The 15,980-nt window shown below is 33.8% G+C and overlaps 1 protein-coding gene across 1 annotated transcript; it reads right to left on the minus strand.

Annotated features, from left to right (window-relative positions):
• Positions 1 to 7,509: 7,509 nt before the first annotated feature.
• Positions 7,510 to 8,238, minus strand: LOC127900550 (phenylacetaldehyde oxime monooxygenase CYP71AN24-like). The gene has a single exon (XM_052435695.1). The coding sequence runs from the start codon at positions 8,236 to 8,238 to the stop codon at positions 7,510 to 7,512; it is 729 nt and encodes a 242-aa protein (XP_052291655.1).
• Positions 8,239 to 15,980: the final 7,742 nt, after the last annotated feature.

Below are 15,980 nucleotides of genomic sequence, written 5' to 3' on the forward strand. Positions count from 1 at the left end.
TCCAAGCTTAGGTAACTGTGTGTATTCTGCTTTTGTTGTAAATAAAGCCACAACGGTTTATAGTTTTGAAACTCAGCTTATAGCTCTTCCTACAAGTGTAAACACATAGTCAGTAGTAAATTTTCTCTTATCAAGGTCTCTTGCAAAATCTGAATCTGCGTTGCCCCCAACAGTAAATTCTGATCCTTTGTAACATAATGCAACATCAGAGGTTCTTTTGATGTATCTCATAATCGTCTTCACAGTTTTCCAATGTTTTCCAGCAGGATTCGCCATGTATCAACTGACAGCTTCCACTGCTTATGCAATGTCTGGTTTTGTACAAATCATAGCGAACATCAAACTTTCCACTGCTGATGCATACGATACTCGAGACATCTCCTTCTTCTTTGCTTCATTGCTAGGATACATATTTGAGGATAACTTGAAATTAACAAGAAGTGAGGTAGAAATTGGTTGAGGTAGAAATTGGTTTACAATCTTGCATATTGAAGCGTCGTAAGATTTTCTTGAAATAGTTATTCTGAGAAAGCCAAATCTTCCTATTATTTCTGTTTCGATGAATTTACATCCTTAAAATCTTGTTTGATGGTCTTAAGTCATTCATTTCAAACTCCCTAGCCAATTGTGCCTCTAGTTTTTGAACTCGATTTTTGTTGGTAGTATGTACAACCGTAAAATGATGAAATCATCATCTTCAAACCTCTTGAAGTCAATACTTTTTTTTTGAGCATATGTTTTCACCACCAATCTTGCACGATACCGTTCCACTTGATCATTGCTATCACATTTGATCTTGTAAATCCATTTGTTTCTAACAATTTTTCTTCTATATGGTAGTGGTACAAGTTTTCAAGTCCTATTCTTGTGTAGAGTTTCAATTTCTTCCTGCATAGCTATCATCCACAACATAATATTTGAGCTATTTAAAGTTCCATGAAAAGTTGATGGCTCTCCATCCTCTGTTAGAAGACAGTATGCAACATTGATCTCTGTGACATACTCTTTGATATGTGTGACATACTCCGAGTGCCACGCTGGCGGTTGTCTCTCACGAGTTGATCAACAAACTTCTAGAGTCTCGGACTCGATTGGTTCTTGTTCCTCGTGCTCTGGTGTTGCTTTAGAAAAATCTGAATCTTCTTTTTCCAAATTATTTTTCACATATACTGATGCAGTCTCTTATTTTTCTTTTATAGTGTTATCATCCTCATCTCTTCTTTGCAGTTGATCTTCTACAAAGATAACATTTCTGCTGATGACAATCTGGTGGGCAGCGGGATCCCACAAACAATATCCTTTTACTCTATCAACATATCTGAAAAAAATACATTTTCTAGATTTTAAATACAGCTTTGCTCTTTTTTGGGAATTGTACATTACGTACACAAGAAATCCGATTGCATGTAGGCGAGAGTATTCTATTGGCGTTTCAATCCACATCTCCATCGGAGTCTTCAACCGAAATTGTTATGGATGGCAACCGATTTATTACATAATAGGTAGTTTTGGCTGCTTTTACCCAGAATGAATTGGGTAGATCAACAATCTTCAACATAACTCTTATCCTTTCTGTAAGAGTCCTGTTCATCCATTATGTCACTCTATTTTGTTGAGGAGTGTATGCTACCGTGAACTGCCTCTAAATACATTCTTGCTTACAGAAAGTAAGAAACTCGCCGTCTGTATACTCTCCATCGTTATTCGTCCTCAAGCACTTTATCTTTTTTTTTATTCAAGCTCAACTCGCGCTTTGTATTCCTTGAATACTAGAAACACATCTAACGTTTTCTTGATTGGATACATCCAACATCTCCTGGAATAATCATAAATGAAAGTCACCATGTATTTTGCACCTTCCATGGATATGTATGGTGATTCCCAAACATCAGAGTGAACTAAGTCTAGAATGTATTTATTTTTAACAATAGATATATTGAACTTTAATCTATGCTGCTTACTTGTAACACAATGCTCGCAAAATGATAAGTTACCGATTTGAGCCATGGAAGCAATTTTCACTCAGAGAGAATTTTCAAACTTTGTTCCGAGATGTGGCCAAGTTTGAAATGCCACATCATCGTTGACTCTTCTCTGTTTGATGCAACACACGCATTAGCTTCCTATAGTGTTTGTCCTTTAACCATGAATGAATAGCACCGATCTTTTCTGTTTTCATCAATACAAGCTCGCTTTTAACAATTTTCATAATTCCATTCTCTATATGAGTTTTGTACTTATGACTATCTATTTGTCTTTAAGATAATAGATTCTTCCTCAAGCCTTTGACATGTCGTACCTGTTCAATTGTGCGACATGTACCATTAAATATTTTTATTTTGGTTGTACCAATACTAGCAATCTCTAAGGCATGATCATCACCCATATATACAGATTCTCCTTAGATAGGTTCAATTATTTTCTCCAAGAGGTCATGTGGTAGATAGCTCTTGAGTTTATGAACCAAACGTCAGATAGCCGTTTTCTGCCTTTTGAAACAGTTGTTGCCTTGCTATAGAGAATTTCACCATCATCTGAGGTACTTGCTACACACCTTGAGCATTTGATGACACATGATCTTTACCTTCTCTTCTCTTATGGTTGTTCTAATACTCTTTCTTGACATGTCATTTCTTACCATAGTTGTAGCATTTAATATTCTTTTTACTTTTGGACTTTGATCTACTATGATTGTGACTCTCACTAGGGCCACGTTATGTTGATCTGCCTCTCATTAATAATAGTGTTTTTACTTGTTGCGACTGCTCTCTTCATTTAATACGGAGGCTGCAACATCGTTGAAAACTAGGCTGTCTATTGGATTGTTGTTCGTCAGGTTGATGATGAGTTGATCATACGAATCTGGTAAATTTTGAAGTAGAAGCCCTGCACGTTCATTTTCCTTTATATTATGACCCAATATTATGAGTTGTGAAAATAGAGTTTTTAAGGTGTTGATGTGGTGGGTCACTGATGTAGATTTCGTCATTTAAAGAGTATAAAGTCTCATATTTAAGAAGACTTGGCCTCGTACAATTTTATGTAGTATCTCATATTTCTTTTGTTTTCTTTTTCTCTTCCACACTGGGTAACATCCCATCTGCAAGTGCCTACTGTAGATCAACAATGACATTTTCGTCTATATCGTTCCACTTGTCATCAGTTATTTCCATGGGCCTTTCTCCAATTGTTACCAAACAATTATTTTTCCACAATACAACTTTTATCTTCATTTTCCACAATGAAAAATTATTTCTATTGAATTTCTTAATTTCGTATTTCGCTACCATCGCTTTTCACCACAAACTAACTTTGCTAGGATCGGCTCCCGCCGTTTCACGTGAACAGTAACCGTATATGTGAATAGTATTTTTACGTGAACAGTACCATCGACTCCAAAAAATACCCTTAGCTCTGATACTAATGTTAGGAAATTGATGGGTGAAGCAGAACCACAACTAAAATAAAATTAGAAGAAAAATAAAGAACAAGCAGAAAGAGGACACTGAGAGATTACGTGGTTCGATTTTTAGCCTTACGCTTATGGGCGAAGACAGAAGGAAATCATTTTACTAGAGATATGAGGATTACAAGTATTGTGATATTTTAGCTCACTACCCAAAATCCTAATACACCGAATCTCTCACTCACTGGACTCACAAGAACTTTATAATTTTAAGCTTTGAAAATCACTCAAGCTCTCTGCTTATTCTTACAAGACTTTTAGATTATTGAAAATTGATTAAAAAAAAGAGTTGAAAAGTCAAATTGAAACACATCATTTGAATTCAAATTGGAGGTGGCCGAGAACTTTGACAAGCAATTAGAAGTGGTCAAAACTATTGAAATGGTGGCTATTGAATGTTGAAAAATTGGCTTGATTTTAGGTAAAATTTTGTCTATAAAAGGAAGTTTTCATTTGAGAGCTTGGCATCCCAAATCCTAGAGAAGCGATCTAAGTTTTGGCGAGAAATTGAGAGAGAGAAATATTCTTAAATATATAGTTAGATTGAAGGAGCATTTGGCTCGTCAATATGGGTATTATGGGTTTACTTTGTTAAGGAATATTTCTCGGGATTGTATATTTGGGGTTTAGGTGAGAGAAAATTATTTCTGAGAGTGTGGTTGTAATAATTTTTCATATAGTAAATATTTTTGCTCTGGTTGTCTCTTGACAACGACTGTTTTTATTCCAAATTTAGAGTTTTTCACGTAAATCTTATGTTGTGTGATTGATGTATTCTCCATTTAAGTTTTCTTGTTAATTTGTTGCTTGACAAATTGCTTAGAGTGATCTTGGAATGAAACTCAATTTCTTACCAGTGGTATCGTCAAGAAAGAGTGTTGGAACAACCAGAAGAGAAGAGAGAGTAAAAAACATGAGTCATCAAATGCTCATGGGTGTGTAGCAAGTCAGATGATGGTGAAATTCTCTACAGCGAGACAACAACTGTTTCAGAAGGCAGAAAACGACTATATGACGTCTGGCTTATAGACTAATGTTTTTTTGCTCTGGTTGTCTCTTGACAACGACTATGTTTTTTTTCCAAATTTAGAGTTTTTCACGTAAATCTTATGTTGTGTGATTGGTGTATTCTCCATTTAAGTTTTCTTGTTAATTTGTTGCTTGACAAATTGCTTAGAGTGATCTTGGAATGAAACTCAATTTCTTACCAGTGGTATCGTCAAGAAAGAGTGTTGGAACAACCAGAAGAGAAGAGAGAGTAAAAAACATGAGTCATCAAATGCTCATGGGTGTGTAGCAAGTCAGATGATGGTGAAATTCTCTACAGCGAGACAACAACTGTTTCAGAAGGCAGAAAACGACTATATGACGTCTGGCTTATAGACTAATGTTTTTTTGCTCTGGTTGTCTCTTGACAACGACTATGTTTTTTTTCCAAATTTAGAGTTTTTCACGTAAATCTTATGTTGTGTGATTGGTGTATTCTCCATTTAAGTTTTCTTGTTAATTTGTTGCTTGACAAATTGCTTAGAGTGATCTTGGAATGAAACTCAATTTCTTACCAGTGGTATCGTCAAGAAAGAGTGTTGGAACAACCAGAAGAGAAGAGAGAGTAAAAAACATGAGTCATCAAATGCTCATGGGTGTGTAGCAAGTCAGATGATGGTGAAATTCTCTACAGCGAGACAACAACTGTTTCAGAAGGCAGAAAACGACTATATGACGTCTGGCTTATAGACTAATGTTTTTTTGCTCTGGTTGTCTCTTGACAACGACTATGTTTTTTTTCCAAATTTAGAGTTTTTCACGTAAATCTTATGTTGTGTGATTTGTGTATTCTCCATTTAAGTTTTCTTATTAATTTGTTGCTTGACAAATTGCTTAGAGTGATCTTGGAATGAAACTCAATTTCTTACTAGTGGTATCGTCAAGAAAGAGTGTTGGAACAACCAGAAGAGAAGAGAGAGTAAAAAACATGAGTCATCAAATGCTCATGGGTGTGTAGCAAGTCAGATGATGGTGAAATTCTCTACAGCGAGACAACAACTGTTTCAGAAGGCAGAAAACGATTATATGACGTCTGGCTTATAAACTAAGAAGTTACCTGGCACATGACCTCTTGGGGAGAATAGTTTCACACATGAACGTATCTCAGGAGGATCTGTATATATGAGTGATGATCATGCCTTGGAGATCGCTAGTATTGGTACAGTCAAAATAAAAATGTTGGATGGTACAATTCGCACAATTGAGGATCTCAGGAGGATCTGTATATATGAGTGATGATCATGCCTTGGAGATCGCTAGTATTGTTACAGTCAAAATAAAAATATTTGATGGTACAATTCGCACAATTGAAGAGGTACGACATATGAAAAGCCTGAAGAAAAATCTATTATTTTTTGGACAAATAGATAGTCATGGGTGCAAAACTCATGTTGAAAATGTAATTATGAAAATTGTTAAAAGGCGCGCTTGTATTGATGAAGACAGAAAAGATCGGTGCTAATCTATTCATGCTTAAAGGACAAACACTACATGAAGCTAATGCGTGTGTTGCATCAAACAAAGAAGAGTCAATGATGATGTGACATCTCAAATTTAGCTACATCTCGGAGCAAAGTTTGAAGATTCTCTCTGAGCGAAAATTGCTTCCAGGATTTAAATCGGTAACTTATAATTTTGCGTGCATTATGTTACAAGTAAGTAGCATAGATTAAAGTTCAGTAGATTTGTTGTTAGAAGTAAATACATTCTAAACTTAATTCACTCTGATGTTTGGGAATTACCAGACATATCCATTGGAGGTGTAAAATACATCGTGACTTTCATTGATGATTATTTCAGGATATGTTGGGTGTATCTAACTAAGAAAAAGTCAGATGTGTTTCTAGTGTTCAAGGAATACAAAGCGCGGGTTGAACTTGAATATGAAAAAAGAATCAAGTGCTTGAGGACGGGACGGTGAAGAGTATATAAACGGCGAATTTCTTGTTTTTGGTAAGTAAGAAGATATTCAGAGGCAGTTCATGGTAGAATACACTTCTCAACAAAATGGAGTGACAGAGTGAATGAATAGGACTCTTACATAAAGGATAAGAGGTATGTTGAGAACTACTGATCTATCCAAGTCATTCTGGGTAGTGAACTAAAATATTAGGATAAGAGCTATGTTTTGGCCACTTCCAATTGCTTGTCAAAGTTCTCCACCACCTCTAATTTGAAGTCAAATTATGTGATCCAATTTGACTTTTCAACTCTTTTTTTAATTAATTTTTTTTAATTTTACTTTAGCTGTGGTCTTATTTTATCTATTAATTTCCTAACATGACTCATCTATGTAAGATAACCCACTTACAAGGATCTTAGATGAGGCCTACTCATTTGAGTTTGGTCTTGCATGCTTAGCTTCCTTCTTATGGGTTTATTGTTATAGACCTGGGTGTTACTCTATAAACTAAATTTTGCTCTCTTACCTTTCCAGAGCGAAATTATGGAATTTTTAAATAACAATATGTGTCTATAAAATAAGAACTAGAAAATAAATAAATGATCGACATAGTCGCTTTCAAGCCACAAGAATATAACATAAGAATTAAAAAATAATTTTAACAAAACATCTCCCATCAACACGATTGGTGCTATTATTATGTATATTCGCCGTTGCAGTCAAAATGTCAATCATAATATATATATTCATGCTATCAGCTTTATAATTATTTGTTCCCGATTAGTTGTAATTAATCTCCCATCAACTCGATGGATATGATATTTTGCAGCCACGGCTACTAGCACCATTAGTAATTGTTAACTTTTTGTACTTCCCTAAATCTCAACCGATTGATGGAATATATAGAAAGATCAAACAGAGGACCAATATGATATAGACAGGTGATAAAATTGATAATAACTTGCTCATTGAGGTATCCATAAACATAGAAGAAAATAGACAACGCTGGTACAATTTTTCACGGGGGAAATTAAAAGAGGATAATCATGATTAGAACATAACTATCATGAATATTTTTCTCCACATATCAAGATTAAGAGTAAGGGGAGCAGAGTGTTGGCACAAGATGAAGAGGTAATTTCTTATGAACCACTAGCCCATTAACTTCAAACATGTCCAAATTCTCCTCAACTTCACCAAGAGGCAAATTCCAATCAAACCAGTACAAAAGGTTGGCCATCACATACTCAACTGCAGCTAACGCAAATGATATCCCTGGGCATCCTCTTCTTCCAGCACCAAAGGGGATAAATTGGAAGTCTTGGCCTTTACAATCCACCGGGTTAGAGAAAAACCTGTTTGGCAAGAAATCTTCTGACCTGTCCCAAACTTGGGGATCTATCCCGATACCTTGGCATTCATATAGGAGGATGTTAGCAGGTGTGGTTTTGGGCCGGTTCGAGATCACAATATCATGAGTTTTAAACATTTCACAAGCCAACTCAGCCGATGAAACCACAAGGGTTGGAGAATTGCCACAGTAAACGAACATCAAAGGGCCGTACCGCTCCGAAAGAGCTTTGAGAGAGCGATGAGGGAGAGTTCCCAGAAGCTGGTGAAGGTTGCCGAGAATGGGGAGCTTTGGTGGGGATGGGGGTAAGTTGAGATGGTTACTACTACGTCTGGTGATTTTCAGCAACTGTACAAGTGTGAGCAAGAGGATAAGAAGAAGAAGAAAGGTGGACAGAGCGGGGTTGTAAATTTCTGATATGCCCGTAAAAGGCTGCAGCAGTCGCTTCATCAGGACTGATACCGTAGCCATTTCAGGTTGGGATTCCCCAAATTAAGCTTCAATTGGGGTTTGCTCGTTGAATTCTCAACTCTATCAAGCTTTTCAATGAGGGAACTAATCCCTTGTAGCAGGTGACATGCCTATGAGATCACATTTAAAGATAAGGTTTCCACCAATTCAATTGGCACGTCTGATTGCTCTTTTCATTTTCTTCTGTTTTTGAAATTTCTTTCAATAGTGATGTAATAGAATATGAGCATTACTAGTAGCTCCATGATGATTTTGTTACAAGCCTATGATATCCAATTTAAAGATAAGATTTCCGCCAATGTAATTTGCATGTCTGATTGCTCTTTCCTTTTCCTCTGTTTTGGAAATTTCATCGATAGTAATGTAATAGCGCATGAGCATTATTAGTAGCTCAAACCTATAATAAACTGTTCGGTATTAATGAAAAAAATTGGTTTTTATTTCTTAATTATTTAAAAGCTTTCTAGAGCTGGCTATAAAAGCATGGAGTTTTCTAACTACTTGGTAATTACTGTAACTGGTTTTAGTTAATTACCAAATATGAATTAAGGATTCTTTTTAAATTTGAGCTTTTCGAGTTTTCTAAGGGTCTTGTCTCACTTGCAGTATTACACTCCAAACTCAGATGGATCTGAGGAGCAATCTTTCTTGCAATTCGTACACCGACGAATGTGGCAGAAGTGTTAAAGCATAGTAAATAAACTTTCATTGTTAATTATTGATTGAACAAAGTTGCGACATTACATACAGCATAAGTTTTGAGAAATCCTTAAAAATCCAAAATTTAAAAACTTTTCTAATCCATTGATAGATGCAATTGTCAGAAGAAGACATAATGCTAAATCATCTATGATCCTCAAATCAAGTCATTCAATTTTGTGAGTTCATTTATTTTAGTAATCATGAATCAATATTTATCTTCGGAATCATAAACAACTATAATGAATATAATCAAGCAATTTTAAGTTTTTTAAATTTGTGTTGTTATAATTGTCTTCTCCATCATAAATGGACATGTGGGATTGACTTCTAACTTGCTTGAATTGATTGTAATTGCCTGCATATGCATTTTTTGATGATAGAATACTGAATTTTGTTCAATATATGCATGCATTCAGGTTAGTAACATAAATCATTAAGAAGAGGATTCGTGTTCCTATGGAGCATGTTCAAACTTCAACGTATACTGATACTAACGAGTTCAAGCAGAGGAACTCAAGACTGAAGCTGAGGCAAGAGGTGAAGTCATCAGTATAAAGAAGCAGTCACTAAGTTTTATGGTAGAAGGTGCAACATTGGAAACTGTTGATCCCATTCCTTATGATGTCGTCAACGATCTTAATTCTTAAGGGTGTTTACTAGGTTGCTTTTTTAGTTTTGTTGCTGTTTTCTTACTCATTGCAAAGTTTTGCAGACATGGTCAGCTTATTTGGATGTATTTCATCCTTCTTAATTTTGTTTTTGGAGAGGAACTGCTATAGCAAATACGTTTGTTTTTAATTTTCATTTCATATTAGAAACAAGAGATGTTTTCCAATGCAAAGTTATATGCTTTTGAGGATGTGTTATGGAGATGGGCTCCAAATGAGTGTTCATCTGATGGTGAACGTTGCCTTAACTAAGCATTTTTTTTTTTTTTAATACTGATAATGCATCAGAGTACTGTAGTATACAGATATTTACAATCAAATATATAACTAGAACTTACATTATTACATTAATTCTATGAAAGGGTAAAAATCCATTTAGTCCCTATATTTTAACATTAGTATCCATTTAGTCCCTGTATTTTTAAAAATACTTCAAAACATCCCTGCCGTTAAAGTATTGATACCCATACCATTACTTTTTTATTTCTTTTGACTTACTTTTACAATATTACCCTTTTATAATAATTTTTTATTTGGACATTAATAAAAAGAAAATAATTAAATTACCAATTTAACCCTAAAAATTTAAAAAAATTATATTAATTTTTAATTGTCAAAAACTGTATGCAAACTACCAAGTGTGCAAATGGTGCTTGCAAAAAAAATTAATAGATTTTTTATTTTCTAGGTTAAATTAGTAATTTAATTATTTTCTTTTTATTAATGTCCAAACAAAAAAATTATTATAAAAGGGTAATATTATAAACGTAAGCCAAAAGAAATAAAAAGTAACGGTAGAGGTATCAATACTTTAACGACATGGATGTTTCGATGTATTTTTGAAAATACAAGGACTAAATGGACACTAATATTAAAATATAGGGACTAAATGAACTTTTACCCTCTATGAAATACATGCTCAGACATATGATTCTCACAGACGAGGGATGTCTATACTCTAAGGATGTCAAATAAATATGGATCCGGCCCGGATTTGCAAAGATCTGGAAGATCCGGATCCGGATGTGAAAGATGGGGATCCGCATGGATGCAGATGCAAGTGCATCCGAAAAACCGGATATCTAGATCCAGATAAATTTTATTTTAAATTATAAATTAAATTAAAAATATATATTAAAAATTAAAAATAAATTTTATTTGTGGATTTATTATGTTGTTGTATATTATTCATGTTGAATTATTAATTGTTGGTTTATGATTGAATTTTATTTGATATTATTAGGTAAATTATTGAATTTTATTTTAAATTAAAAATTAAATAAAAAATATACATTAAAAATGAAAAATTAAATTTTATTTGTAGATTTATGAGATTATTTATATGTTATTCATGTTGAATTATTCATTGTTAAATTATGATTGGATTTTATTTGATATTATTAGGTAAATTATTGACTTTTTAAATTATATATTAAATTATTAAATTTTAATTTTTGCGGATCCAGATTACTCGCATCCAGATTCGCATCTTTTTTGTGAATTCAGATGCAGATCTGGATGTAAAATTATTAATCCAAATCCGGATTTTGCCAACCCTACTATGCTCCACTCGCATTTCGCAAGGGAGAAAAACTTACAAATTAACTCCACATAATTTTTTGCTTAATTGAGGGAGGTTGAGCATATGAAGACTCGAACCACTATCTTTATAATCTTATTTTAACTTTGAGCATAGTAGTTCACCACTGTGCTAAAGCCCAAGTGGTTGACTGAGCATTACTTAGCTGCAAGAATACTAATACGTTAACCGAGCATTACTTAGCTGCAACAATATTGATATGTTTTTTAACGTCCAGGAAGCATGGTTGACACTTGACAGTGTGCAAGTGCTAGGCTTTTAACATCTTGAATTTCATAAGCATATTGATTTGAGTTTGTAGCTTCTAGGTGAGTTTTTCTCAAATCATTTAGGTTTTATGAGCATTAGTCTGTTGGGTTTGTGAGAGTAATGGAGGTTTTGAATTCTTTGAGACTGAAAGTGATAAATGCATATGTTGCTAGCTTCAAAGGATTAAGCAATCATGGAATTTGAATTTATGATATTAAAAGAATACGATTGGAGGTTTTGGATTTTATTTATGTTTTGATATTATTTAAAGGTTATTTAATGGAATTATTTGTTTCAATCTTTATTTTACAAGTTATATATTTAGAAAAAGTTAAAAAAATAAATATTATGATGTCCAAAATTTAAGGTTATAAACTTCGATCTTTATAAAGAATTATGATTTTTTTTTAAATTATATTAAAAAATAATGTTAAATTTTTAAATTTTAAGAATTTTATATTTAGTATTTTTTTAAAGTACTAATAGATATTATTTTTTAAATATGTAATTAAATTAATCACTAAAAAATTAATACAGTTCAGTGCAATATTAAATATAATATAACAAAAAATTAATACAATACAATATAGTATCAAATATTATACAATATTATTATAATACATTATTAATACAATACAACATAATATAATATAGTATACTAAATATACTTTTATTGAATTCGATAATAATACCTAAAAATTAATTGAAAAAAATTAAGAGTGCTGCTAATTGTCTAGAAGGGCGAGAGAAACGCGAGAGAAACGGGGACACACATAATGCCGTTTCTCTCCCCCCCAGCTCGCGCCCTTCTAGATAAAAAAAATTAAAATTTTAATAAAAACTAATTTTGAATTGAGACGACATTGAAGACAAAATCCCTTACTCTTATCAGCTTATCCTCACCCACTCTGTCTTCGCCATTTTCTTCCCTCTCTGGAACGGCTCTCTCGAATAGTACCGCTGCCGACGACGACACGACCGCCGCCGACGACACGGTCACTCATTCACGCACTCGTACATAGTTTCCCATTATGGAATTGCGTGTTTTTTGAGGCGTTGGCTGGAATTGTGGATTACTTGAGATCTGATCTCCATATATTTTGCAGTTTTTGGTTTTGGGTAATGGGAATGCAAAAGCATGATAAGATTATAAAATAAATGTGGGCTACGGGATATGAATATATAGATATGAATTCTCTTTTTCAGAAGTGGTAACAAGGAGTAAATGTGTGTCTCTTTCAGAAAATTTTCCGATCTCTGTGTTCTTTTTTCTTTTCTTGTGCTTGCTATTATTCATATAAACTCTCTGGTTAAATTGGTTTTGTGGCTTCACATTATTCATGACATGAGCTTATTCTCTCCTTCGGAAGTGGTAATAAGGAACAAATGTGTTTCTCTTTCAGAAAATTTTCTTGCCTTGTACAAATAAATACTAAGATAGAGGGAAAAATTAGTAATTAAAAAGATTATTAAGATCTGAGGTAGTTTTCTCTTGATTATATTATTGTTATTTTTTTTTATTAATTTATTAATTTTTTTATCTAGAAGGGCACGAGCTAGTGGGGAGAGAAACGACATTACCATGTGTCATCTCTCGCTTCTAGACACTTGGGCATTTTCAAAAAATTAATAAACTTACCAAATAGCGGTCCCTGATGAAGGTCAGGCTACAGTGCAATTGTGGTACCGTGTCACAGTTGTACCAACCGTTGGATCCACTCAAATGAGTGGGGTTCACTTAAATAAGTAGAAATTCAACGGTTGGGTGCAACTGTGGCACGGTACCATAATTACACCACAGATTTATCCTCCTGATGAGTAGGCCGACGCCAACGGCCGACCACATCACCACACAAATTTTACTCTAATATACAAAGAGACCAAATTTTACCTGAAAAAATAAATAAAATAATAAAAGAGAGGATCTATTTTCAGCAAGTTTCAGATAATGCAACTTAGTGGCCTAAAATGAATATAAAAATAAATAAAATAAAAAAGATAAAGCCTCTTAATTGTTGAAAATTATAAAATAAAAATAACGTCACAAGCAACCGGTAGTCTGGTAGCGGTTTAAATTCTAAAGTGCTTGTTATATGTCAGTTGTCTTCACTCTAAGGTACGCCGCAGCGGCCAAAAGAACTGAGGATTTGATTGAGGTCATGATCTTTTGAAATTTACAAATCTGTTTCTGGGTTCTTCAATTTAGTGGATTGCTGATCTGGCTTCGTTTATTTTCAATTTTTTTTCCCAGTAACCACAAAGACTTGAGTTTTAGCTCAAAAAGCAAGGTACCCATTTCCAAGGCTCTATTTTTTTTTGGTTTGATTTTGAGCCTGAATCGTTGTTGATATATATTGCTATGTGAGTAGTGTTTTTGATATGTTTGCTGATTGAATGTGTAGAGCAATAGTTCTGATCTTTGCTGAAATGGGTAAAATTTGGCTCTTGAATTAGAGACTTGAAATTGTAATTATAGGGAATCATAGTTGTGATTGCAAGAAAGTTAATTATTTTATTTTGATATCAATTTGTGTGAAGCTTTGTGGATGATCGTGTTAGGAAATTGAGTTTCCTTCCAAGATCACTTCAAGCAATTTGTCAAGTAACAAATTAAAAGAAAAAATTAAATAGATAATACACTAATCACACAATACAAGATTTACGTGGAAAACTTTAAATCCGAAAAAAAAATCACGGTCGTTGTCAAAAGACAACCAGAGAAAAAAATTCACTATGTGGAAAATTATTACAACCACACTATGAGAAATAATTTTCTCTCACCCAATCCTCAAATACATAATCTTGAGAAATATCTTTTAACAAAGCAAATCTGTAATATCCATATTGAGGAGTCAAATACTCATACAATATAACTACATGCTTAAGAACATTTTTCTCTCTCAATTTCTCACCAAAACTTGGATCGCTTCTCTGGAATTTGGGATGCCAAGCTCTCAAATGAGAGCTTCCTTTTTTAGGCAAAATTTTGCCTAAAATCAAGCCAATTTTTCAACATTCAATAGCCACTATTTCAATAATTTTGGGCACTTCCAATTGCTTGTCAAAGTTCTCGGCCACCTCCAATTTGAATTCCAATGATGTGTTGCAATTTGACTTTTCAACTCTCTTTTTTTTTTTAATCAATTTTCAACAATCTCCACCTTAATTAAAAAAAAAATTCATAGCCACTGCTACAAAACACTGTCTTCACCAACAATCATAATTCTCAACATAGAGAATTATCTTACTCCACCATAAAGAGCATACCACTTATAATCAACCGTTCTAAAGTTTTTCTCGACACATGTCGAACATATCCGCTGAAAATTATGGTGCAATTCTCATGCTTGGTTTCCCTAAGAATTCTTCAGCCATGACATAACTTTTCCACCACACATCTTGCATTTATACCAAGCCAATGCTCGCGTGCAAACTTGTGGACCCCGCTGATAATAACATGTTCTCTTTCATGGCAACTTGGAGATCTACATGCCAAAAGAACTAAACTAGTCTCTTATAAAAAGAAACTCACCGTTTGCGAGAATATCAATATCTCCTTTATTGATTCGGGAGCAATTTGCCAAACCTTGAGGTGCCAAAATTGTCTACCTTCTTGACAATTTCCTTGGGGTGCCAAAATTGTCCACACCATCAAATCCTTGTGCATACCAGATTGGACATGCCTTTGACTTGAATTCTCCATAAGCCAACAAAAATCATTCTCCCATTAATTTTTCAACAACTCCACCAAGATTGAAAAACACAAGTTGTTGACATATTTGCTTTACAGATGACCCTATACTCTTCACCACGGACTATTTGGATTGGCTCCACAGCTTCACGTAAATAGTACTATACATATGAACAATACCATATACGTGAACAGTACCCTGACACCAAAACTTCAATCAATGACTCTGATACCACTATTAGGAAATTGAGCTTCCTCCCAAGATCACTCCAAGCAATTTATCAAGCAACAAATTAAAAGAAAAAATTAAATGGAGAATACACCAATAACACAACACAATATTTACGTGGAAAACTCTAAATCCGAAGAAAAACCATGGCCGTTGTCAAAAGATAACCAGAGAAAAAATATTCATTATGTGGAAAATTATTACAACCACACTCTGAGAAATAATTTTCTCTCACCCAATCCTCAAATACATAATCTTAAGAAATATCTTTTAACAAAGCAAATCCATAATACCCATATTGAGGAGTCAAATACTCATACAATATAACTACATGCTTAAGAACATTTCTCTCTCTCAATTTCTCACCAAAACTTGGATCGCTTCTCTGGGATTTGGGATGCCAAGCTCTCAAACGAGAGCTTCCTTTTATAGGCAAAATTTTGCCTAAAATCAAGCCAATTTTTCAACATTCAATAGCCACCGTTTCAATAGTTTTGGCCACTTCCAATTGCTTGTCAAAGTTCTCGGCCACCCCCAATTTGAATTCAAATGATGTGTTCCAATTTGACTTTTCAACTCTTTTTTTTTTAATCAATTTTCAAC

This window comes from Citrus sinensis, chromosome 3 (genome assembly GCF_022201045.2).
Source record: "Citrus sinensis cultivar Valencia sweet orange chromosome 3, DVS_A1.0, whole genome shotgun sequence".
In the NCBI taxonomy this organism is placed as follows: Eukaryota; Viridiplantae; Streptophyta; class Magnoliopsida; order Sapindales; family Rutaceae; genus Citrus; species Citrus sinensis.

What these genes read in the sequence shown, in the direction of transcription:
- LOC127900550 (XM_052435695.1), bottom strand. Translation starts at nt 8,238, where the DNA reads ATGGCTACGGTATCAGTCCTGATGAAGCGACTGCTGCAGCCTTTTACG.